This window comes from Hypanus sabinus, chromosome 5 (assembly GCF_030144855.1).
Source record: "Hypanus sabinus isolate sHypSab1 chromosome 5, sHypSab1.hap1, whole genome shotgun sequence".
Classification (NCBI taxonomy): Eukaryota; Metazoa; Chordata; class Chondrichthyes; order Myliobatiformes; family Dasyatidae; genus Hypanus; species Hypanus sabinus.
The window spans coordinates 95299369-95326531 of NC_082710.1; the positions used below are offsets into that span (position 1 = coordinate 95299369).

The 27163-nt window shown below is 37.8% G+C and overlaps 1 protein-coding gene across 1 annotated transcript in view; it reads right to left on the bottom strand.

Annotated features, from left to right (window-relative positions):
* The window catches only part of LOC132394768 (low-density lipoprotein receptor-related protein 1-like), a 1611265-nt gene that overhangs the window by 26374 nt on the left and 1557728 nt on the right, over positions 1 to 27163 (bottom strand). Inside the window, exons 83-86 of the mRNA XM_059971176.1 lie at positions 14254 to 14418; positions 11972 to 12133; positions 5987 to 6161; positions 2574 to 2678 (exon numbers count right to left, since the gene is read on the bottom strand). Coding sequence (XP_059827159.1) covers positions 2574 to 2678; positions 5987 to 6161; positions 11972 to 12133; positions 14254 to 14418 — 607 coding nt within the window. The remainder of the gene's footprint in view (positions 1 to 2573; positions 2679 to 5986; positions 6162 to 11971; positions 12134 to 14253; positions 14419 to 27163) is intronic.

The following is a 27163-nucleotide window of genomic DNA, read 5'->3' on the forward strand; positions in this document are numbered from 1 at the left end:
GAGAATCAGGTTCATCATCACTCACGTACTGTATGTCATTAAATTTGTAACTTTTTTGCTGCAGTAGTACAATGCAATACATAAAATTACCACAGCACTGTGCAATTAGACAAAGTTATTCAAAATACAATGATAGAATCTGTGTCATAAGAAATAAAATTCTTGGGATGTTGCACTATTTCATCTATTATAAATGAGGTGGATGGAAACAAATTGCAGATCTGCAATAAAATATGCAGCCATAATGAAAAATACATGTGACTGGTGATAACATTCTATCCTGCTATATCTTAGCAATTCATCTGAATTTCCAGAATACTCAAACATTTAGAACAACTTAGTTCTTTTGCCTCTGCTGAAGGAGATGGCAGGAAGTGCCTGTGCTAGGAATTTCTTGACCCAAGGTTTGGTGAAGAGCTTTAAAAAGCAAGATTTTCGATGGGAGTTATTGATTGGAGTACTGTGCAGATGCAATGGAAGCATTCCCGCTCAGGTCCGTCAAAGAGCTAAAAAAAATCAGGAAGTTTTTCCAAAGGAGTTGTTGATTGGAGTACTGCACAGACACACCAGAATCATTCCTGTGCAGGTCTGTTGAAGAGCTTTAAAAATCCAATCTCTATATAAAAAAAAAAGCGGCCTTCCTAGCAGAGCTATCGTCGGAGTAGTCTGAGTCAGACTTGTAAGGCTTTGGCTCAACAGGGCGATGACAAGAAGAGGAAGGGGCAAGGTAAGTAGGTGAGATGATTTCTTATTTCACTCTTGGGAGAATGCAGGCATATCTACGGAGTTCTGTTCTGGGAGTCCGATGTGGGATTTCCAGGAGATTTCCAGCCTCTCTAATGGCTACATCTGCACCAGGTGTATCAAGATGCAGCTCCTTAAAGACTATATTAGGGAACTGGAGCTGCAGCTCAGTGACATTTGGCTTGTTAGGGAAAGTGAAGTAGTGATCGACAGGAGTTACAGGGAGGTATGGCAGCAGTAATAAGGGGCTCTCTAGTCAGGGGGACAGATAGGGGATACTGTGGATGCAAAAAGGAAACCTGGATGGTAGTTTGCCTCCCAGGTGCCAGGGTCAGTGATGTTTCTGAACACACCACAATATCCTGAAAAGGGACAATGAGCAGCAAGAAGTCATGGTACGTTGTGGTACTAACGACATAGATAGAACAAGGGAAGAGGTCCTGAAAAACAAATACAGGAAGGAAGCTGAGAAGCAGGATCTCAAGGGTAGTAATCTCGGGATTGATGCCTGTGCGTGACAGTGAGGATAGGAATAGAACCAGGTGGCAGATAAATGTGTGACTGAAGAATTGAAGCAGGGAGCAAGGATTCAGACTCTGGGATAAATGGGACCTCTTCTGGGGCGCGTATGGCCTGTACAAAAGGGATGGGTTGCACTTGAAACTGATGGGACCAATATTCTTGCAGTCAAGTTTACTACAGCTGCTGGGAGTGGTTTAAACTAATATGCCATGATGGAAGGGTGGTGCAGACTCAATGGGCTGAAAGGCTTAATTTTGCCTCTATGTCTTATGGTCTTATGGACTTGTCATAGATGGTGAACAATTCACCCAACATGATTACCCTTCAAATTAAGCAGAAGTCCTTGATGGCTTAAAGATGGCTGAATCTCTGCACCAGATGGGATTTATCCCAGTTTGTTGCTGAAGGCAAATGAGGAGATTGCAAGTGTTCTGGTTGAGATTTTTTTGCTGGAAAGAAGTGAGGTTCCAGATGAATGGGGGGCAGCAAATGTGGTCCCTGAAAAGCCTACTAACCATAGACCTGTGAGCTTAACATTAATAGTAGGGAATATAATGAGGAAAAATCAGAGAAGAAAATAATGGTATGAGAATTTATGTTACATTAAACAAATTATTCCTGGTGCTTATACACTGAACTGGCTGGATTATGTTACAGTACGGTGCAAAAGTCTTAGGCACACAAGATTTTTTTTAATGGTTTCAGATGGTACTGCCTTCACAGAGCCCTGACCTCAATATCATTGAGGCTGTCTGTGATTTTCTGGACAGACAGAAGCAAGGAAGAAAGCCAATGTCTGCAGAAGAACTGAGGCAAGTTTTCCAAGATACTTGGAGCAACATGCCAACTAATTTTCTTATAAAACTGCACAACAGCGTATCTAAGAGAATTGATGAAGTTTTACAGGCAAAGAGTGATCACACTAAATATTGGTTTTAGTTTTTTACTGTTTATTGCCTTTATATATTTAGAAACTTTTTATTTCATTATTTTTGAACGAATCTTTGATTTAGAGGTTTTTTATATGTGCCTAAGACTTTCGCATCTTACTGTAGGTAATTTATTTTTCTGCAAACAAACATGTGAATGTTCTCCACAAACCCAAAATATCTTCATGTTTTGAAATATTTATTTTATAAAAATACCCCTCCATTTCCATTTTGAGAGGTAAATACTCCTCCCCACACTTTAAAAGTTAAGAGAATCGAAATAACTCATCGATTGGCACATTAAACTCATCCTAAGAGACAAAGGTGTTTGAAAGAGCTATGTTGATTATAGGTGTAAAGTACAGAGTATACACTTACACACATGTGGGCATTTCAGAGACTGGGCCCAGCTGGCAAGTGCCACCATTGTAACAGTATCCATCACAAGACAGGCAGCTGGATGCAATTCTTCCATTTGTACAACTGTATCAACAAAGTGAGACTAATGTCATTCCAGATATGCTACAAGAACCCTAATTACAGGTACCTGTAAATAATCATTGGAATGCTCTGTTGCACAAGAAATTGCAATAGATTTTCTTTTCCATTGGAGTGAACAATAGTTTTGCTATGATGAAGAGTAATCAATGATATGAGCTTGAACTGCCAGTTTGTACAACGTCATGTACCATTTATTGTACAAGTGATGTGCTATGAATCAATCTGAGATATCTTGCTTCAAGCAGGACTTTTCTAAAATAAATTGTTCCTGCAATAGCTATATTTTTCAAATATGAGTTTAATATCCTGCTTTCAAAGCTTGAGGCCAAATAGTATCACTGGGTTGAAACGTGCTTAGTTTTTGTTGACTGTTTGGTCATGGCCGAATGGCAAGTTGTTCATCATGATTCACCATGTCCCTGACTTCTGCACTCGTTCATGCAGTATTCAGGACATGCTGGGGATCAGATGCGGGTGTGTCTGATCTCCTGGGCAATTGCTGGTCTTGCTATTCTGTCCGACACAGAGCACACTTATGCTGAGATCAGGTGCTGGTTACATTTCGTTTTCGGCCTCTCAGTTTCAGATTATCCCTCATCAACTTCGGTATATTCAATATGACTTTATCCATTTGACTGGGAAGCTGACAAAAGACCATCAAAATGGTCCAAGGAGAGGATCCAAGGACATTCATCTGAGTGTAATTGTTCATGAATAACTCCTTCCCCGTACTGTAAAGCCTAAAATTTGATTTGTTCCAGAGGGTCACAAGAGGTTAGTTGGCCATAGGAATAGTGTGGAACAAGAATGAATTGGCCAAAATGGCTATGGATTCGTTGTCACGTTTGGCTGTAGATGCCAAGTATTTCTGTATATTTAAGGCAGAGGTTGATAGATTCTTGATTGGTCAGGGCAGGAAGGGATATAGAGACAAGGCAGGAGATAGAGGCTGAGAGGGAAATGGATCAGCCATAATGAAATGCAGAGTAGACTCGATGGACCAAGTGGCCTAATTCAGCTCCTATATCTTATGATCTTATGGTCCTAATACCTCCTTTGCATGTACAGACTAATTAGTATATGGATAAATAGCATTTGAAGCTAAAGTATGTTCAGAAAAATCAAATTTGATATTATGGATCCAATCTGGTGCATGAGACCAGGGTGTGTTGACATGCAAAATGTAATTATCAATGTGATTCAATCCAATATAACTGTTCTTGTTTGTTGGAACAAAGAGCTCTATTTTTGTAAGCTTGTCATCCTTCTCAAAAAAATATCAGATTTACATGGACAATAACATTTTGTAGAATTTCTATTTAGATTATTTTATTTAATTTATATCAATAATTGTCATCATAACTTATTTATATCACTGTCAGTTTGGCTGTTATGACATTATGCTAAATGATACTATTTTTAAATATGTAAACTTTCATTTAATATTCTCTTGTCTATTTTTAAAGCACTTATAATCTGACAAATTCATTATAATAGGAGACAAGAGCTTCATTCAAACTGCTGGGTATTCATATGCTAATATTTTAGAGGATAATTTAGCAGTTCTATTGTTTTATGCAGTGTGAATTTTAATCAGATTAAGTGGATCTCAATGGTGGCAATATAATTGGTTTAATTTTAGGATGTTCCACATTAATCACATCCGTTAAGCTCAAATTTGGTGGGCAAGTTAGTGAGTACGATTTCACATGTAGTGAGCACTATGGCATTCATCAAACGGGTATCACTGTCACACTACTGCAAATAAGCAGGTATAACCACAGATCCAGTGCAACCCACGGGTGAAACTTTGAAGTGGCATTAATTAATTCATATCATAAAGCACTGGTTAAACAAAACATAATGGGAATCCACAAAATAATATGATTTCGATATCTCTGACTCGGATCTTCAACCTGAAACAACAATTTTTCTTCCTACAAAAGGAGCCTGATCTATTGAGTGTTTCAGGCATTTTCTGTTTCTGTTTAACATTTTTCTTTGGAAAATTGTCATCTCACCCCAGGTTATCAATGCAACAATTCCTCAGAATAGTATCCAAAGTCCAAGTTACTTCAACAGTACCCTTTCTCTCACTGCTTGGTGAGAACTTAGTCTGTTCACTGATTCCTAAATGTCACTGCACACCATTTAATATTACTCAGATAACAACATGGTATAAGCCAGCATGCACCAAGACCTGAATGATGTCAGGTTTGAAAATGGCAAATAACAAGTCACATCTCTCAAACACTAGCCAATGGTAAAATTTAACATGAGAGGGCCTTACCCATTGCCCTTTGTTATTCAATAGAATTATGATTTCAAAATCTTCAAACATCAAGACCTTCCTGAACCTACTGTTCTTAAATTTAAATACTGTGGCCACCCACCAGATTAGAAGCTGGAAATGTTGCAATGTGAGTTCATCTTTTGAATTTCTCAAAGCCATTTTGTGAAATGCACAAGCATTTGCCAAGCATGATGGATTGCATTCCACTTGGCCAGATGGATGAATCTGGAAAGGCACACAAAATAACCCATACAATCCAGAACAAAGCAATTTGCTTGATTGATGCTTCATCAACTGCTTCATTCTCCATCGCCTGCAACTTGACTGCAGTGCTTTCGACCTACAGAATGCACTATAGCAATTCAATTTTTTTTATTGCCACCAATGCTGGTAGCTAACAACTTGAATGACAAGGCTGATAAGTACATGTGACCACTATTACCTACAGCAAAGGTACACAACATCTCAACATGGACATACAATATATGTCAATTTCATTAATGCTCATCATCAAGAAAAACAGAAAATCAATTATGTCCATGATTAGAAGACCAGAAATGCACATCCAGGGGTCAAAATAATTAAAAGCTTGCACTTCTTGATTAACTGTATTCATCAGCAAAGTTTTTGATGCAAATGTTATGAATTCCTGCAAAGAAGCTAAGTGGTGCAAAAGACTAAAATATCTTTTGTGCCCTTGTCCTGTGGTTAAAGAGATCAGCAAATAATAACTTTAATAGCAAAATATTACCAATTTTATGACAATTTAAGTAGTGATATAATTAAAGAAATACTCCAGCCAAAATATGTAATTTGCCTTAAATATGAAAAAAGGAAAGCTGATAATCTGAACAAAAGTAGTTTCAATCTATTGCACAACTTGCAGAAAATGGATGGAGATAAGGTGCAGGCATCCAATAGCACTGGCTGTGGTATTCTATTGCTCTTTTTCTACTTCATTACAATGAATTTGAATATTAAAGAGGAGTTTACTTACTTGCAGGTTACCTGTCCAGTTTCTTTGTTGATATCACACTGCCCACCATGACATACTGTACATTTATCCACTTCACATTTTGGCCCATCAAACTGTGGCAAGCAGATGCAGCGAGCACTACCATCACCGTTTATCCTGCAGGTTCCGAAATTCATGCAGTAGTTATAGCACATATCTAGAAACCAATGAAATGTAATTGTTATATATAATTGTTGACTTATAGTAATAATTTAGATGTTGTCAAAATAAATCCCTTTCAAGAGTATTTTATTCCTTAAAATCAAAGAATGCTATTTTTAATTAGCATTGTCAGGAATTTTCCTAACAATAAGCAATTAACAAGGTGTGTCAGGGCTAATTGCAAAAAATAATGCAAGGCCATTTCATTTAGAGATTAATGCTGATTCAATTGATGTTATTGCCTTCACTCAATGATGCAAATTCAATCACTTATTAATTTGTTTAAAAGAAACATTAACTCAAATTCCAACTGACAGTTTTTTTTAAATGGGTTATTATATTTGGGTAGGTGCCATAAATTAAGAGAATGGATCATAAATGAGTGGATATTAAGAAGTGTTGAGGCACAGAGGAATTCTGGAACCTAAAACCAGCAAGACAGGTTGATAAAAAGGACTAAGAAGATACACTGGTTGGTGTTCTTTGTCAGCCAATGTATAAAGTATAAGAACAAAAAGGCTATGATATAACTGTATCCAGTGCTCGATAGACCTCAGTTTGGTTAGAGTGTACAGATTTAACAATATATTACAGGAAAATATTCTGACATTGGAGGGGATGCAGAGGGTATTTATTAGCATTTTGTCAGGATCAAAAAATGTTAGATATAAAGAAAAATGGTACCAGCTGCAGAGTTTTTGTTGAAATAATGGAGCCTGAGGGTAGAATATGACATGCCAACAATGGTCCAAATCATTGTTTATTCATTCAGTGAAATGTACAAAATGATGGGTTTTTCATCCAAGATCCACTAGCCCTATGTCCTTTGTCAGCCAAACTTATCCTCCAACAAACATTGTCACAGCAAAATTTGGACAACTTTCCATTACTGTGAAGCACCTCTTGGCAAAGGCAGATATTGATGATCAAATTAACATTGCTTTCAAGGCACGAGCATAGCCTTTATTTGATTAAGCAAGGGTGTATGAAGATTAAGAGCTCTGACCGGGCACATTACTAATGGTCTACCTGGCAGCAATGATCCCTACCCTCCTGTTTGGTTCTGAGACCCAAGCAACCCATAGCAGGTCACAGAATGGACTGGGGAAATACATCACTGGAAGGATAAGCTGTCCAATATCACTACCATCTTCAAGCCCACCATATCCAGCATCAAGACCCTAAGTGCACCCAGTGAGCTGCATTGCTCAGGCCACATCATTCACATTTGTAGCATCAAACTCCTCATACAACGGGTGATTGATAAGTTCATGGCCTAAGTTAGAAGGAGTCAATTTTAGAAAACCTAGCACATTTCTTTTTCAACATAGTCCCCTCCTACATTTACACACTTAATCCAGAGTTTGTGGAGCAAATGGATCTTGGACCTCCAGAAAGTGTCCACAGCAGGGGTGATTGATAAATCTGTGGACCTAAGTTAGAAGGAGATGAGTTATACAGCTCTCTTTACATGTGCATGCAGGTCAACTCTTTGAGTGATTATGCAGAAAGTTTGAAGTTAATAATTCATCTCCTTCTATCTTAGGCCTCGAACTTATCAATCACCCCTGCTGTGGACACTTTCTGGATGTCCAAGATCCGTATGCTCCATGACCGCTGGACTAAGTGTGTAAATGTAGGAAAGGACTACATTGAAAAAGAAATGTGCTAGGTTTTCTAAAATTGACTCCTACCTTAGGCCACAAACTTATCATTCACCCCTTGTACAGACAAAGAACACTACAGTACAGAAACAGTCCCATCTACCTGCACCCAGAACATAGTCTTCCATGCCTCTCTCATCTATGTTCCTATCCAAGCTTATCCTAAATGTTATATCTGAACTTGCATCCACCATTTCCACCAGCAGCTCATCCCACACTTGCACTGTCCTCTGAGTGAAGAGGTTCCCTGTTGGATAACCTGTAAATATTTTACATTTCACCCTAAAATTCTGACCTCTAGTTTGTTTCTCAACTTGAAGGGAAAAAGCTGGCAGGTATTCACACTATCTACTGTATATCCCTCATAATTTTGTATAAGATCTCACCTCATTCTGCAGCAGTCCAGTGAATCAAGTCCTATGCTATTCAACCTTCCCCGATTGCTCTAGTCTTGAAATCCTAACAACCTTTTTGTGAATTTTCTCTGCACTCTTTCAAGATTGTTGATATCTAGTCACTCCTGAAGTATTCTAATTAGAACTCTGTCAATGTCAAGATTCTAATTAAAACTCTGTCAAGATTACAGGCGGACAGGGCACGAGATTCAGCAATATGCTCAAAAACTCTTTGAAAGGGAGGCAGGGGTGATGATGATGATGAAGAGCAGATTACATCCTCAGTGAAAGATTGATAAGGGTCTTGGACTCACTGCCTGAAAGGTCAGTGGAATCAGAAACCCTGACCACATTTTATTAGGTGCTGAACGTGTACTTGAAAAGCAAAGCTGAAGATCTAGGGTTGGGAAGTGGAATTGATTGCACAGTTCTTTACTTATTGGCACGGATGCAAATGACCAATTGGCGAGCTGCTATTAGTGGCCGATGCCCCTGTGTGGGGGGGGGGGTGGGTGGATAGGCTAGAGTAAGTAAGTCAGGAACAAAATAAACATTTGAGTCAACTCAATTCAGCTACCTTAGAACATTTGCTTTTTAAGAACAAAATTCAATCTAATTCTAACCATATTTTAATGAAACTATACTTTTAAACAGTGCTAGGCCTAACTAGTTTGGATGGAGAAAATTATTTCCAATCTCAAGTCCCAGTCAAAACTTGGTGACCCTGTCTAGAAACATCAACCACTGGCCTGACTACAGGGCTTGCTTATAAACAGAAATGTCTCAGGTTATTTTATATAAGAATACCCAGTGACCTGGCGCTGAATATGCAAGAGTTAAAGAGCAGGCCAGAGTGAAAAATAAAGTCAAGGAAAAGAGTGAGGTCTGAAATAACAATGTCAATATCACTCGAAAGTCATGGAATAACTTGTGTTGGAATAACATAGGATGGCTGGAGATAGTAAAATATGTGACCATGATGTTGAAACTTTTAGATGACATGTAGGAATTCATAACATCTGTGCATTTTGGTGAAGCTTAGAATTACAGGGCTACAGTCCTATCAAAGTGAGGGCAACATTATCAAGCCTGAGCTCTGTTAATGATAGAGTTATAAGGTGGAGTTCAAATTTCCATGTCAAGAGTAATTACTGAAGGCAAAAGTTACAGTTTGCATATCCAAACTGGAAAATGTTATGGAAGTTCTGCAACTTTCTATTGGCTAGTTTTTATTTAAAATATGGCATTGACAACTGTGGGTAATGAAGAAGCAGTCCTGCCCATTGCAATTGCAAATATGAAAGCAGAGGAAATTCCTGTGGAAAATGTAGCTGAAGAATATTATATAAATACTTAGTTGTGGACAAAAGTGGAACACTGACATTGATAATAAGTTAACTTCAGGAACAAAAGAAGATATCTTAGGCAATGCATTGCAATAGTGGAAGCCAATTAATAGTTGGGCACAACTAGAGAAACTTAAGGGTTGAAGATAATGATATCTGTAGAGGATGATGACTTTAAAAAAAGTATGGTGGGATCAAGTTGTAGTTTTGGAATAGTTTGATTTTCACCACAATTGAAATAATAGGTGACTAAGTAAGCAAACGTTAAAGTTCTTGAGGTAAGTTTACTGGCAGCAGAGAAACAGTCATTAAAAATCCGCACAGGGAAGAGTGAGCTCTTGTTAGGAAATGGAGAATTGAAAATGCAATGAGCAAAGTCACTTGTTAGTTATCAAGTTATCCATAATTTCTTGTTATATGATAATGAAGTGGTTGGGACAACATTTAATCATAAAGTTTAAATCTGTGAATACAGTCCAAATTAAATAATATGTCTACATTCACATTACCAAGTTTCTGGAGATTTAGTTCTGATTGATTGATAAACAGAATCACAGAATAATAGAAAAGTACAGCACAGAAACAGAACATTTACTACATCTAGTCCATGCTAAACCATTTGAACTGCCCAATTGTGTCAACCTGCACCAGGACTACAGTCCTCCATATCTTGCCATCAATGTACCTATCCAAACTTCCCTTAAACATTGAGATTGAGCTTGCATGCACCACTTGTGCTGGCAGTTCGTTCCACACTTTCACGACCCTCTGAGTGGAGAAATTTCCCCTCTTGTTCCCCTAACTTTTCAACTTTCATGCATAACCCATAACCTCTAGTAATAGTCCCACCTAACATCAGTGGAAAAATCCTGCTTACCTTTGCCCTATCTATACCCCTCATTATTCTGCATACCTCTATCAAATGTCCCCTCAGTCTTCTATGTTCCAAAGAATTGAGTCCTAACCTATTCACTCTCTCTTTATATCTCAGGACATCCAGTCCTGGCAATATCCTTGTAAATTTTCTCTGTACTCTTCAACCTTATTTCTATCCATCCTGTAGGTAGGCAATCAAGACTGCACATAATACTCTAAATTAGGCCTTATCAATGTCTTCACCATAACATCCCATCTCCTATATTCAATACTTTGATTTATGAAGGTCAGATTTATGTAATGTGAAATTGTATCTGTTTTGCACTTTTCTAGATATCAATGAGCTCCCATAATATTATTAGATTTAAAAGTCTGATGTGTGTATTTAAGTTGTTCCCATGAAAGACAGAATTAGTTCCCCCCCTCTCTCTCTGCTTTTAGTAAATGTACTTTATTATTAGGGTTATGTGCTTTTGCTGGCTTTCACTGATACAGTGGAGCGATGCATTGAGTCATTTTTTGTGTATTTTCCAACTGATGGACAGAACTGACGAATGGAACCTCAGAAATAACCTGTTTTTTCATGTCTTCAACTGATTGAAACTTCTTTCAGACGCTATCTGCAACTTTGCTACTTTAATTACGTGAATTGTTTGATTGACCTCAACCTGTATGTTTTCTTTGCAATATTTTGTCTGGCCCTTCAAATGATTTTTTCTTGCTTTATAAAATGTCTGCCATTAGCCTATTGCACTTCGAGATTCAAGATTCAAGGTTGTTTAATGTCATTTCCAGCACAAAATTGAAAACAGGAACAGAATAATAGTTACTCCATATCTGATGCAGCACAAAAAAACACAAGATAAGCAACACATTTATAAAAAAAACACAATTGATATAAATATATAAGATATATTATATACATAGATTATATGTTCATAAAGTGATGCTAAGCACAAGAGTGTCTGTATGTAAGCTGACTGATAAGAAAGGAGAAAGAAGTGGTGTCGTCATTTGATGGTGTGAGTTAGTAGTGGAGGTGTCTTCAAATATTTACTAAGAATAAGAATTCCAACATATTTTAAGTTGATGTCAGATTTTTAACATTATTAACTTATACGATTGATTTTTTTTAAATTTTGTGCAAACATTTTAATCCCCTTATGCCAACTTTGTTGGAAGTTATTTGAACATGAAAAAAGACAAACTAGTTATCCAGTAGTACTTTACATCCCTTCACAGAACCTTAACCTAGAAGTCATTTTGTCTGCTAATTGTATATGTCCACAATTAGCAGAATGTACTTAATGTTTCACTTAATCATTACATTTCTGCAGTTTTCTTCCTTTGCTCACAATTCAGGCTTATGTTGTATTTAACTTTCCAGTGGTATAGTATATTCATTGATTTATTTTCTCCTCTTCTCCAGCTATTCAGTTGCGCTTGTAAATTTTCACTCCATTTCCTCAATTACAGACAATGCAAGCTTTTCCCCCCAATGAAGACCACAGTCATGAAACTCACTGTATTGACACCTGTCTCCTGTAAAATCTGATGGACAATAACAAAAAGGTTGATTTCCTGCATTGACGTCACAAATCCCTTCATTGAGGCAGAAACTGTCACAAACTCTTTGCCCACATGTTGGGCCAGTAAATCCTATTGGACAGCGGCAGGCTGGTTTTCCTAAACAGATTGGAAAAACATACATGAAAAATGGAAATACTTCAATAGCTGTACAATCACTGAATGGCTGCATTGGGAGCAAACTAACAAAGCTTATGCTGAAACAACTTAGCAGACAGCTGAATTAATACTGACACCCCTAAACATTACAATTTTTTGTTAAATGTTATTTGATTAATATTTAATTCTTCAAGATATAGGCTGTTTGATCTTAACACCTTTTATTTTTCCCTGAAAGGTATGCTGGTAACTTGTGTCTGAGAATTCTAAACCCATCACCTACTACACATTACAGAGAAAACATCACCTTCAACTTGACACCTCACAATTGTTTTAAGCATTTGCAAAAACATTATCCAAATTTAGAAGTAAGAAATGTGGATAGATTTCAGGAGCTGATTTCTTGTACTGCAAAAATAAGTTTCCATTATCTGCTGTATGGTCCATTAGGTATATTAGAAAGAAATATTTAGATTATTGGTAACATGTTGAAGTTTCCATTTAAGAAAATGCTTAATGAAATGGTAGCATTAGCAGTGCTTAAAATACAATTAAGCAATGAAATGCAGATTGACTCCCTGGTTAGCACAGCATGTCAGCTTGTCTTCAGTTTTTTTTTTACTGACATTTGGATTCCTTACCATTACTTGAAGGAAGCAAAGAATTTCAGCTGTAACAGTAAATTTGCACCATTCACAAATGGCTCTTCTGTCATGATTTTATTGATAACTCAAATGGGACATTAAAGTAGACACATTAGAACTGCATGTCTGTGAAGGGCAGTAACATCTGAGGGACAAAGTAGCAGCAATGGGCTGTATATGGAACATCTATCACACATAATGAAATTTATTCATTAACATTTAGCAGTTAGAGGGCTGAATTTGTAAACATGACTTTACATTGCATGACATTTCTGAAATACCACAGATGTTTTACAAGAAGCAGCACAAATCTGCTGGGAGACAGGAGTGAAAGATTAATTTTCTGGGTATTATCTGCTAATATTTCTTTCTAGCATTTAAAAAATAATACAGGAAGGTGTGTTCCTATAAAAAAGACAACTTAATATAATTTAGAAATATTCTGTAATATTACCTGCAGTTTTCCTTACATATTTAACAGTTGCATCAAGATTAAAAGAAATGACACTCATATTGTTCACGACTATGGTTCATAGCTATTGTTCATTTCTAACATAAAATGCCAATGTGTAAAATGAAAGAAATATTGTAAGTAATCTGGTTTATTCATATATCCCTGCAAGAAATTAAGATCTGTAACACTTTTTTTTCCAATTGCTTCTTTGGATAAATGCCAATTATGATCATTTCAAGGTCAAATCATGCCACTCTGAAAATTTGACTAGTATCTTCCAGCAGTCCTTTACCTTTTCTATATAACTTTGGTCCCACTCCCTTCATAGTCAGCCTCCCAAGTTCTGCAATTGGGCCAGGGCCCAACGCTCTGATTGATTCTGTGACTGAACCCTTGACCAATGAATTGAGCCAGGTCCCTATCTTCCTAACTTGAGGACCCCTTGATCATAGCCCCAAATTCAGCTCTCCCACTGCTTACTTTCTCCCATTCTAATTGACATGTACTGACCGGTTCTAGACATTGTTTTAGACTTGGTTCCTCACATGTTCTGCAGGTCAAAGGGAAGAGTATAATGTCTCTTCAATAGCACCACTGGGGCCTGTGATTTGGCTCTGTAGTGAAGCATTCGGATGTTTTAGCCCGAAACGTCAACTGTACTTTTTTCCAGAGATGCTGCCTGGCATGTTGAGTTCCTCCGGCATTTTGTGTGTGTTTTTAGGATGTTGGACAAATCTTAGCTTAATTTATTTAATTCACATCAGTGTAAATCTGATTACTCTTTTCTATAGATGATGCCTGGCCTCCTGAGTTCCTCCAGCATTTTTGTGTGTTGCTTGGATTTCTAGCATTTGCAGATTTTCTTATTTCAGATTAAATCTGTTCCTTTGGTCTCATACAGCTATTGGTATTGACACAATGCAATGATCTTTTTATTTCACAGAACTATAGTCATCTTTACATCACAATCAAGCACATTCCATGCAGTCAGTCTAAACATCCACTGTGATAGGATACAATACCTAATGTTGAAGCTGAGCAGATACCTCCATTTTGACAATAGTCTCTGCACTGGTCAGTTTCACATTCCTGTCCTGCATATTGAGGTTTGCATTTGCACTTTGGCTGGTCTCGTTCATTCACAAAACAAGTTCCACCGTTTAAGCATACAAGGTCACAGGTACTTCCTGTAATAAGAACAGGAGCGTTTATCAATATGTCTGTTCAAACTTTGAGACTGGTGATACTGAAATATGAATTTTACTTTCAGAGAAATTTAAACATTTTCCAAGGATCTTTGTTTGAATAGAGAAAGAAAAAAAATACACTTTCAGTTGATTTTTTTCATCCCTTAGGAATGTACAAAAGTGTTTAACATTTTGAAATGTTGACTTTCAGGAAATATTTAAAGAATGGCAGCAACTTATGCCACAATACAAAAGTACAAATAGAGATGAGATAATGACTAGCCTTCCTGTTTTAGGAATGTTGATTGATGGATGGATGTTGGTCTGGATACCATGGATAACTTTCCTGCTTGAGTTCAAGGTTGAGTCTACTGGGCTTTTTCTTTACATCAAATAAGATAGCATATGAAGTTTTGCTTTTACATGCCATTCAAAAAGTCAGCAATTCACAGAATATCAGCCTAGAAAATGTCAGGATCTCAGGAACAGGAAAGTAAAACTTTTATTCTTCTGACTCATAGGTGGCAGAACAGACATTAGTGAAGAACAATGGATTCAAGCGGGCTTTCAAATAAATCACTGAATATTCTGCAGGAATCCTATGGAGATTTCTACTTCAAATAGCAGGGCCAGTAAGTGGACCAATACAAGCTTCATTTTCCCAAGGCAATTATGGGTAACTGGAGTACAAAATCTTGCAGTATCAGTATTTCCTTTTAAAGACCCTTCATATAATTGGTAGAAACTTTTAGTTCTTTTGGAGGTTTTATTTAGAATATTTCTCATATGATGAATATCTCCATAAGACTAATCAATCAGGTAATTCCAAAATGAGTTGCAAAAATGTGTAATTATTTGTTCAGCTAGGTAATGAGCTTTTTATAATTTAATCACTGTTATTACCTGCACAAGAGAAAAATGTACAGCGATGTCACTTGGACATTGTCATTATATATCCATAGAAATATAATTTTTCCTTCCATTTGTGTGTCAGGTATGGAATAACACATAGATTAGAGTATGTCAAAAGACAGAGGCATATCATGCAATTGAAATGACAATAAATCAAAAATATGAGGCTGAAGTGGTTTATCAATGTCACTTCACCCAAATGGGTCACATTTGTCCTTGGAGAATACACGATGCAATGTTATTTAGACTATTACCAACTGCTCGTTGTCACTGAGATTGAGTTAGTCAGCAAAACTCTGATACTGGAACAAAATGATTTTGCCAAAACCTAATTATATTATAATGGAAGTTATTACAACTGCTGGAAATATGAAATAAAATACTGGAAAAACTGTGCAATAGTGTGCAGAGGGAAGTTAACATCCCAAGTGCATGGTTTTCTGATAATTTTCAGTCTGAAGCTTTAACTCAATTCTCTTCTCCCAAGGACACTGTCAAACTTGCTGAAATTTCCACACTTTGTGTTTCTTCATTGCATCTTTCCCAGAAACTGCCTGGAGTTAAATAATGGTTAAGGGTGTGTTATGTTCTTTCAAGGAGCAGCCCCAGCATGATATGCCACAAAGACTTCTTCTGTGCTGTATAAATCTATGACTATAAAAACAAATTAACAACAAATTCTAGATTTCTTCTAAACTGTAATCTTACCAATGCATTAATGATTGAAACATTATTTTTGAAATATTTGTCACAAATATTGAGAATATAGGTACAATTCTGTATCTTGTTGCAGACTCTGTGATCAATGTGCCTGCAAGAGATCAGACCAAATACACGGACCAAAGGATCTGTATTGCTGATTTTGTGCTGACAGAAGATGTTCTCTCAGTAGACTTTGTTTCCCAAAGCTATACTGCATTGTCAGCTGGCGAAGAGGGATTCAAATTGATTTTCTCTTGGTACTTTCCATGATATGTGGGTGAGAGAAGGAAAATGGTGACTTTTCCTTTACTTCTGTTCAGTTTTCTTTCTGCTTATGAAAAATAAGATATTTTCCCCTGGACAGCAGCTTCCAGGTCAGGAATTCAGAACTCTGTGTTAATCCATTGAACAACTGAGTAATGCAGACTAAACAAGTTCTAATATGTCCCACAGATGAAGAGGTCCTCAAATGGCAGGATTAGGCAACCATGGCTGACAAAGAAAGTTAAGGACTGCATAAAAGCCAAGGAAAGGGCATATAAAGTAGCAAAAGTGAGTGGGAAGTTGGATGATTGGGAAGCTCTTAAAATCCAACAAAAGGCAACTAAAAAAGGTATAAGAAGGGAAAAGGTGAAATATGAGGGCAAACTAGCCGATAATATAAAGCAGGATACCAAAGGTTCATTTCCAGTTATATAAGGAGTAAAAGGGAGGTGAGAGTTGATATTGGACCACTGGAAAATGATGCCGGTGAGGTAGTAATGGGGAACAAAGAAATGGCAGATGAATTTAATGGGTATCATCAGGGTTCCCCACCACCCAGGACATGCTCTCTTCTTGCTGCCGCCATCTGGAAGAAGGTTTAGGAACTTCAGGACTGGCACCACCAGGTTCACGAACAGTTATTACCCCTCAAATACCAAGCGCTTGAACCGGAGGGGATAATTTCACTCAGCTTCACTTGCCCCATCACTGAAAAGTTCTCACAAACTATGGTCTCACTTTCAAGAACTCTTTATCTCATGTTCTAGATATTTATTTCTTTATTATTATTATTATTATTATTTCTTAATTATTTTGTATTTGCACAGTTTGTTGTCTTTTGCACATTGGTTGCTTGTCCACCCTGTTGGTTGTGGTCTTTCATTGATTCTGTTATGGTTCTTGGATTTACTGAGTATGCCTGTATGAAATCATATCATATGGCATATATATATGGCATATATGTACTTCAATAATAAATTTATTTAGAACTTGAATAAGAAACGCATGGAGGGATAGAGGCCTAACGCAGGCAAATAGGTCTAGCACAGAGAGGCATCATGCTGTTTATAGAAGAGAAGTCCTGAAAGGGCTAGTTTCTGTTCTATAGATCTCTTCAATTAGCATGCCTGATATAAGAAAATTTCCTACTCATATTTTATCCTTCTGGTGCATCTCTGAAAAGATTGAAGACATTGGAGCATACCTCACCAACATTTCTATCAAAACCTTTGTTGTTCCACATTGTTTATCCAACACCTTTTAATGAATGAGTGGAAATCACATTTGTCAAAAGATTACACAGGCAGAAGCCATTGTATTCTATTTTTATCATTTGCTATCGAGACCTTCATTTTGACAACTGTTAGAGGCTGAAACACCATCATTCATAAACTTGAACCTGAGCTGAGTTTGTGTTAACCATGTATCCACACCATCCTATAATCTTCTGAGACCACTCCATGTCTCCAAATTCGGCCTCTTGCCCATCTACAATTTCAAAACTTCTTTCAACTTCCCTCACATTTTTTTGTTGCAGCTCGTGTCAAATTTTGTTCGCTGAAGCTTCAATGAAATAATTCAACTTGTTTTAACATGTTAACAAAACACTATTGTTACAACACAAGCTGTTGTGCTTATATAGTTACTAAGGTGATAGAAACCAATCTGTTATTGCAAGGGGAAGCTTCAATAAAGGCACAATAATTTCCATCAAATTGGGGTTATGGTTAAAACTAGAGCTTTCCAAAAGCAAACAGTAAAAGAGCTTAAATAGCCATATTCATAAGAAATAATTTTCAAAACAAAACATGGTTAGTTCAACTAGAGAAGGGTGGGCCACACAGGACAGAAGAGTCAAATGCATCCCAACGATACTTGAAGGAAATAATACAGAATAGAATATCAACTGGATAATAAGATGCAAGCATAAGGAAATAATTTAAGTAGATTTGGCATGTCACCAAAGACCCTCACAAATTTTTGCAAAGGTACTATGGAGAGCATTCTAATTGGCTGCACCACTATCCGGAGGCACAACGCAGGATTGAGGTATGCTGCAGAAGGTTGTAAATTCAGTCAGCTCCACCATGTGCTCTAGTCTTTCCAGCATCTAGGACATTTTTGAGGAGTAATGTCTCAAAAAAGCAGCATCTATCATTAAGGACCCTCATCACCCAACATATGCTACCATCAGGGAGGATGTATAGGAACCTAAAAGCACACATTTAATGATTTAAAAATAACTTCTTCTCTCTGCCATCAGAGTTCCGAAAGGACAATGAACCCATGTACACTAACTCATTACTTTGTTTTTTTTTCTTTATACACTAATTATTTAATTTAACCATATAACATATAACCATATAACAATCACAGCATGGAAACAGGCCATCTCGGCCCTCCTAGTCCGTGCCGAACTCTTAATCTCACCTAGTCCCACCTACCCGCACTCAGCCCATAACCCTCCACTCCTTTCCTGTCCATATACCTATCCAATTTTACCTTAAATGACACAACTGAACTGGCCTCTGCTACTTCTACAGGAAGCTCATTCCACACAGCTATCACTCTCTGAGTAAAGAAATACCCCCTCGTGTTTCCCTTAAACTTCTATCCCCTAACTCTCAAATCATGTCCTCTCATTTGAATCTCCCCTACTCTCAATGGAAACAACCTATTCACGTCAACTCTAGCTATCCCTCTCAAAATTTTAAATACCTCGATCAAGTCCCCCCTCAACCTTCTACACTCCAATGAATAGAGACCTAACTTGTTCAACCTTTCTCTGTAACTTAAGTGCTGAAACCCAGGTAACATCCTAGTAGATCGTCTCTGCACTCTCTCTAATTTATTGATATCTTTCCTATAATTCGGTGACCAGAACTGCACACAATATTCCAAATTTGGCCTTACCAATGCCTTGTACAATTTTAACATTACATCCCAACTTCTGAACTCAATGCTTTGATTTATAAAGGCCAGCGTTCCAAAAGCCTTCTTCACCACCCTATCTACATGAGACTCCACCTTCAGGGACCTATGCACTGTTATTCCTAGATCTCTCTGTTCCTCTGCATTCCTCAATGCCCTACCATTTACCCTGTATGTTCTATTTGGATTATTCCTGCCAAAATGTAGAACCTCACACTTCTCAGCATTAAACTCCATCTGCCAACGTTCAGCTCATTCTTCTAACCGGCATAAATCTCCCTGCAAGCTTCGAAAACCCACCTCATTATCCACAACACCTCCTACCTTAGTATCATCGGCATACTTACTAATCCAATTTACCACCCCATCATCCAGATCATTTATGTATATTACAAACAACATTGGGCCCAAAACAGATCCCTGAGGCACCCCGCTAGTCACCGGCCTCCATCCCGATAAACAATTATCCACCACTACTCTCTGGCATCTCCCATCTAGCCACTGTTGAATCTATTTTATTACTCCAGCATTAATACCTAACAACTGAACCTTCTTAACTAACTTTCCATGTGGAACTTTGTCAAAGGCTTTGCTGAAGCCCATATAGACTACATCCACTGCCTTACCCTCGTCAACATTCCTCGTAACTTCTTCAAAAAATTCAATAAGTTTTGTCAAACATGACCTTCCACGCACAAATCCATGCTGGCTACTCCTAATCAGATCCTGTCTATCCAGATAATTATTAATACTATCTCTAAGAATACTTTCCATTAATTTACCCACCACTGATGTCAAACTGACAGGTCTGTAATTGCTAGGCTTACTTCTTGAACCCTTTTTAAACTATGGAACCACATGAGCAATACGCCAATCCTCCGGCACAATCCCCGTTTCTAATGACATCTTAAAGATCTCCGTCAGAGCTCCTGCTATTTCTACACAAACTTCCCTCAAGGTCCTGGGGAATATCTTGTCAGGACCTGGAGATTTATCCACTTTTAAATTTCTTAAAAGCGCCAGTACTTCCACCTCTTTAATTGTCATAGGTTCCATAACTTCCTTACTTGTTTCCCACACTTATATATATATATATATATATATATATATATATATATATATATATATATTAACTATATATATTACATACACACTGCAATTCACAGTTTCTATTATGTATTGCAATGTACTGCTAATGCATAATAACAAATTTATCAACATATGCCAGTGATATTAAACCTGATTTTGACTTTTGAACTGAACACTTCAAAAGTCAATTATAAATTGAAAAAAAAAGTAACAACCATTGGCAAATGTAATTCTGAATTGCTTGATGAAGCACATCATGATGGAAGCAACAGAAGGAAATGATCATATTGGCTAAATATTTTTAAATGACGGAAATGGAAATAGGAATATAATGTTCACAATTGGCAACTTTATTATGAATCATGTTCAGATTGTATTTGAGAGCAATGGCTTAATTTTAACACTGTCCATCTGAGGAAAGCCAGCCTATATTATAGGTAGAGTTAAGGGCATTAGGAGGAAGGCAGATAAGCATTCATGCCATTATAATTACCTGAGTGAATTATCACTCCTTTCTTCTCTAGATTTTATACTAAATAATTGTGGTTTAGTCTCTACTAAAAAGTCTAAAATAGACAAGAATTAATATGTCATAAAGAATTAAAAGACCAAACTAAAAACTAGGGGTAAATTGTGGGTTTATATATAACCTGATGATTCACCATGTGCAATTGCTTTCCAAGTATCACAGTGAACCGAGCTTCTAAATTAAGAACCTTCACCTCCTCTCTCCTCAACAAATGGATTTGCTTTGCTATGACTTTCTTCATTCTCCCTCAATTGTCAATGAAGAAGGGGAATAGTTAACAACGCACCCCACTTTTTGTCATGTATAGCCCATGCACCACTCACTTCAAGGAAGGCAAAAAGAAGGCATGATTTACTTTCAGAAGTTAATGTACAAACCTAATAACTCTACATTGACCACATCACTCTGGATAGACCATTGGTACTATGGTGAGTTTATCAGACATGCACATGTAACACTCTGGTTAAGATTTTTAATGCTATGCTGTAGGTAGTTCTGTAAGAGCAGTCTGTTCTGCTTTCAGCTTGTTTGGGTTTGGGCTGAGATAAGAGGCTTGTTGTTCAGATTAGGAAGGTGGTGTCAGCCAATCAGGCTGGTAGAATTGGGAGAAGAATCTAGAGAACACTGGGCAGAGCAGAGAGGTCTTTGTTTGCGGGAGCTGGGAGAAGACAGAAGGGAAGATGGTGGACGATGCTGTCCCTATTGCACAAGGATCTATTTGCAGATGAATGACTTTGAGGAGGAAGGACAAATATTCCTGTGGGAAAGCACATTTGTTCAAGATGGATTTCAAGCGACCTTTGGAAGGTGATGTGTGCTTTTACATAGACCGAGGGTCCAGCGTGTGAGTTACAGACAAGTTCAAGATTTGACACCATGTGACATGTGACTATTTAAGTATAATGGGCCCTTTTTGTTTTTTTTTCTTACTTTTTATAACTGTTTAAGTTAACATTCTTAAGTATACTTCTAGTATACTGGTACAATCTGTTATTCCTTGATGACAGACAATTGCAAGACACAGCATTCATACAAACCAAGGTTTGGGTGGGCAAGACATCCAAGCCTCATGGATTTGGTGGGACAAAGTCATATACAGTCTAGACGTGTGAAGCCTGAGAAAGGTGGGTTTCTTGCCATGGACTCCAGTGGCTGTTAGCGAGGGGTTAAGGAGCCACATTTCCAAGCAAAAGGGGGTTTCACACAATTAACTTTCCTTCAGGTAACTTACAAACCTGCAATTAAATTATAATCCAGTTAAATGCAAAAGTTTGCATAGAGTCTGGACCCACCACTGCAACTACACTCACTGTATTAGTGGAATTGCCAAGAACTAATATGACAATCTATTGTCAAGTCAACACTGCACACCAGTGCCATATTCTGTGAGCCATACTAAGGAAGAGTGCATGCTCTTTCCTTAAAATCCTTATCATCCATAGAGTTTAAACTATACAAAGCAAGACTAAAATATTCCAAACTCAATGTTATGGCAGATTCCAGTGACACAGATAATAAGACTTAAGAACAATCAAAATTTGTGGCACAGTAGGACGACAAATAACATATTACTCCAGAGATTATAATCACAAAATCCCATCTCATGTGAGGAAATTTACTGATTTAAGAAAAATAAATGCTTAAAACCTATCAATATTAAAAGGTAATTGTTTGCACATTTGAACTATTCTACTAAGATTGAAGAGAGCTGAACACAGTGATGTCTGCTGTTTATCCTGCCTGTCTTTATGTTGTCACATTAATTAAATTACTTATATTGCTTTGGATAAACACCTATCATTACTTATGTCATTATTGATCAATCAAGACTCAAAGGAGATACTTGAGGTCTTGTGACGTGGATAATCTGAAATCATAATGATTAAACACACATTTCACCTTGAGGATTCATTAGCTATGTATTTGCAATGTACTAATAGTTTCTATAAATTTAATTATTAAAATGTTAGTCAACTGATATAATACTATGTTTTAAATTATTATTCGCATGGTGTATTTTTAGCTCTCATTTTATCTAATTTCATATTCTTGATAAAATTATATATATCAATCAATCACAAATAGACAAAATTCATAATATCTTTATTTCTTCTTAGATAAACTGGTCACATGACGTTGGGTGTACAAATATTATGTCTTGCCTTTACAACAAGGTTAACAAAACTGCATAAATTATGATTATATAAGGCTCTGGTATTTTAGTATCATAAACATGGGAAAATCTGTAGATGCTGCAAATCCAAAGCAACACACACAAAATGCTGGAGGAACTCAGCATGCCAGGCAGCATCTATGGAAATGAGTAAACAGCAATACTTTGGGCCGAGACCGTTCATCAGTTCTGGAAAGGAAGGGGAGAAGTCAAAGTAAGAAGGTGGAGGGAGGGGAGGAAGAAGTACAAGATGACAGGTGATAGGTAAAACTGGGAGAGGGGGAGGGGTGAAGTATAGAGCTGGGAAGTTGATTGGTGAAAGAGATACAGGGATGGAGGAGGGGAATCTGAGGGGAGGGAACAGAAAACCACAGAAGAAAGGGAAGGGGAGGAGCACTAGAGGGAAGTGATGGGCAGGAAAGGAGGTAAGTTGAGAGAGGGAAATGGGGAATGGTGAAGGCAAGGAGGAGTTGGGTAATTACCAGAAGTTTGAGAAATCGATGCTCATGCCATCAGGTTGGAGACTACCCAGGTGGAATATAGAGTTTTGCTCTTCCAACCTGAATGTGACCTCATTGTGGCAGCCCAGGAGGAAATGGACTGAGATGCTGGACTATCCTGATGAAGAGCTTGACCTGAAAAGTTGACAGTTTACACTTTTCCATTGATGTTGCCTGGCCTGCTGAGTTCCTCCAGCATTTTGTATATGTTGCTCTGGTATTTTAGTCTTGTTTTAAGGAACATTTAGAAACTCTACTTGCATTTTCTCAGGAATGACTCAAAGGTTCCCTAAGGTTGTTATAGCAGTGAGTGGTAATGAGGATAAGCTCCCACTAACTATTAAATTCTCCCAATGGTGTGCACCTCAAATAGCCTCTGACAGCCAAGTCAAGCTTTTGGCTTTTATTGTGGCTTTGGGCAGGTTACAGGTGCTTTTCAACCAGTCACTTCTGGCAGATGGGTCTCAACAAGTGAGGTTGGCAGCTCTCCTAGGAGAAAGAAAACAGCAATTTCAAACCTCCGCTGACTTGCAGCTTGCTATACACACTCAGGAGAAGGCTTCAGGAATAAACCCTGAGGGAAAATCAGGAAGTAGATTCCCTAAGGCAATCCTACTGTAGGGTAATGTAATGGGAAACACATACATAATTCAGAACCACCAACATCGAGTTGGGGTTCATTTTAAGAGGCAGGTTTGACGTGATGATGTAATGACATTAAGTTTTTTTACTGCCCTTTATGTCCTGTGTTTGATTGACAAATAAGGAGTTGTTATAGTTTTCCTTAAACTTAAAATGCCTCTGATGTTTCATTTACAAAAACAGACATTAGTGACCTCAATGCTGTAGGACAATTCCAGAGTTATTCAGTATGTTGGCTGATATGATTGCTTTGAAACTATTGACGCTTTGGAAACAAAACACTGTCACTTGGTTTGGGCAAGCCAAGGCCAAATTCACACTGTAAGAACTCTCTGCGGGTAACACCAGATACTACAACATAGTTCCCCGGCAGCAAGACTAGGAGTCTGCTTGAACACCTGTCTGAGCGCAGGAGGTATGGCCCGCTGAAAACTCACCTATTACAGACTTTAGGACTACTGTAGTCTGAACATGCCAACAGTTGCTCTCTTTGTCTGACTGGGGGAATGATAGGTCTTCAAAATGAATGGACCACATGCTGCCTCTCCTGGGAAATCATCATCCTTATTTTATTTTTAAATAACTCTTTATGTAGTAAATGCCTGAGTAAGTTTGCATAGCCTCACTAATGCACCCACAAATCACCATAGGGACCTAAAATGGCTGATAGTTTACACTCAGCCAGGCAGAGGTGCACAATTTCTCAAGTGAGTATGCTGCCAGCATCATCCATTGATGAGAAGGCAAAGAGCGATGAAACCTCACTGGAGCCGCCAGCGGCAGCAAGATCCAGAGTTATGGGACATGATGGGTGACACTCTGCTTCAGTGGGTGACATTACACATAGGGCTTCATCCTTGCTGACGTGGCTAGACCTCTGACCTCTGCTTGCTGCATATTTCCTGTGTGCCCAAGGACTGTTGGTTGATCTTAAGAATTGCTGGCTTGTTAATGTCAAGGACTTCGGGTCGTTACCATGCTCCCCTCCAGTAAATTCTCCATAACGACTTTGTCAAGTGCATGCATCATTACACATGAGTTTACTCATCTGCGGGGTGAATTCCCAAACCTCACCAAGCCCATATTCTCAACCACATGGGGTTGAGCACCACATTTCCCCAACACACCCTCACTCCATGCCCGTACACATAGACTGGACCCAGAAAGGCTGGTAACCAGGAAAACTAAGTGTGCCAACATGGAAAAACTTGGGTTTGTAAGCAGTTCAAATAACCCCTGGGCTTCACTCCTTCACATGGTCCTTGAGTCTGATGATGGTTGCTGCCCATGTGGCATTTACAGATGCCTTAACAAGGGCACCACCCCCAATTGTTCCCATACATCCAAGACTTTTCTGCATGTTTAGCTGGAAAGTTATTTTTTTTCCAAAGTTGACTTAGTTAGGGACTACCATCAGGTGCCTGTGTGCTTGGAGGATAACCCCATTTGGCCCCTTTGAGTTTCTGCACATGCCATTTGGGCTGAAAAATACAGCAGAGCCTTTTCAATGTCTGATGGACTCTGTATTAAAAAACTTAGAATTTCTTCTTGTTACCTGGATAGCATACTTACTGGCTGTGCATCCAAATCTGAACACATATCTCATCTCCGCACACTTTTCAGGTGCTTAAGCCAACAGAGGTTTATTATTAACCCTGCTAAATGCCAGCTTGGGTTGTCAACCACTGACTTTCTTGGCCATCACATCTCTGCAGATACTGTGAAACACCTCCCATCAAAGGTAGCTGCTATTATGGGTTTCCCATCGCCCTGCATTACTAAACTACAGTAGCTATGGAGAATTTCTATCACTGCTTCAGTCCAGAAGCTGCTGACCTTATGCTCCCCTGTATAGTGTCCTTAAAGACAATACCCGTTCATTAGCTGCATGGAGAGGGGAAGTTTGGTACATGGGCAACAGCTTGCTCTCTGTATTATATTGCCCTGACTTGTGTATCTATACAGCTAGGACACAGTATCTATGGTCAACCCTGACCAACGGAATCCTCTGATTCAAAGGACATTGAGAGGGATAAAGGATTAGGCTTAACCCTTTGAGTCAGTTCTATTTTTGCACTTAGACAATAGGTTAATTGGAGGAAACATCCTGCTTAATTGCTGATGTAACTTTTAGCTCTAGAGTATTTGCTAAACCTAAAAACATCAATCTCATTTTTAAATAACACAGTGGCATTATCAAGGATGAAGATCTTGCTCTTGTGACGAAAGCAAACTGCTAATACTGGATATAGGACATAAAAACTAAAGATGATGTTGATACATTGTCAGAATATGCTAAGAGGGAATAATTATTGTTTCAGGTCAATGCTTTTTTAAAATCAGATCCTGTCCTTTGATTGAACCACTTCTTCACAAGAACATACTGAATTATAAAATATAGGCTAGTCTTTTTGTCTAGACTCCATCATCAGAAGAATCTAACTATCCTTTTAATAAATTTGACACCTTTAATATCTATAATAGATTATCGCTGAATCTTTTGGCACTATAAAAAAAAGTCCATGTATCCTGTTGTTATGGTTTCATCCTTTTAAATTCTTACCATGCTCAAATGATTTGTGTTGCTTCTAAGCATGTACAGATAGCTGAGAGGCATGGATGACCTAGGACTACTAACTTCAAAATATAGGGGAGCTCAGTCAGAAGCTTTGGCATCATATTCAGTGTTGAAAAATATAGTATATATATATGATTTTCCACACCAAGTATGGTAAATAATCAAGTTCAGACATTTAAACACCACTTGGCTTGCTAAACCATGCATGCATCTGATGACAATTATTAGTTATAAATAATTTTATAATAGTTTTCTTTCTTGAAGGTTAAAAGTAGTTCCAGTAAGCAGACCATATATACTATGTTCTGGGAACTCTGCCCTCACATTTATCTGCTCATAGTTGTGCAGCCCTGGGGCTACCGTGACACAGCTTGAATAATCTGTTTAATGAATTTGTACCCATATTCTTTCAACAAAAAAATACA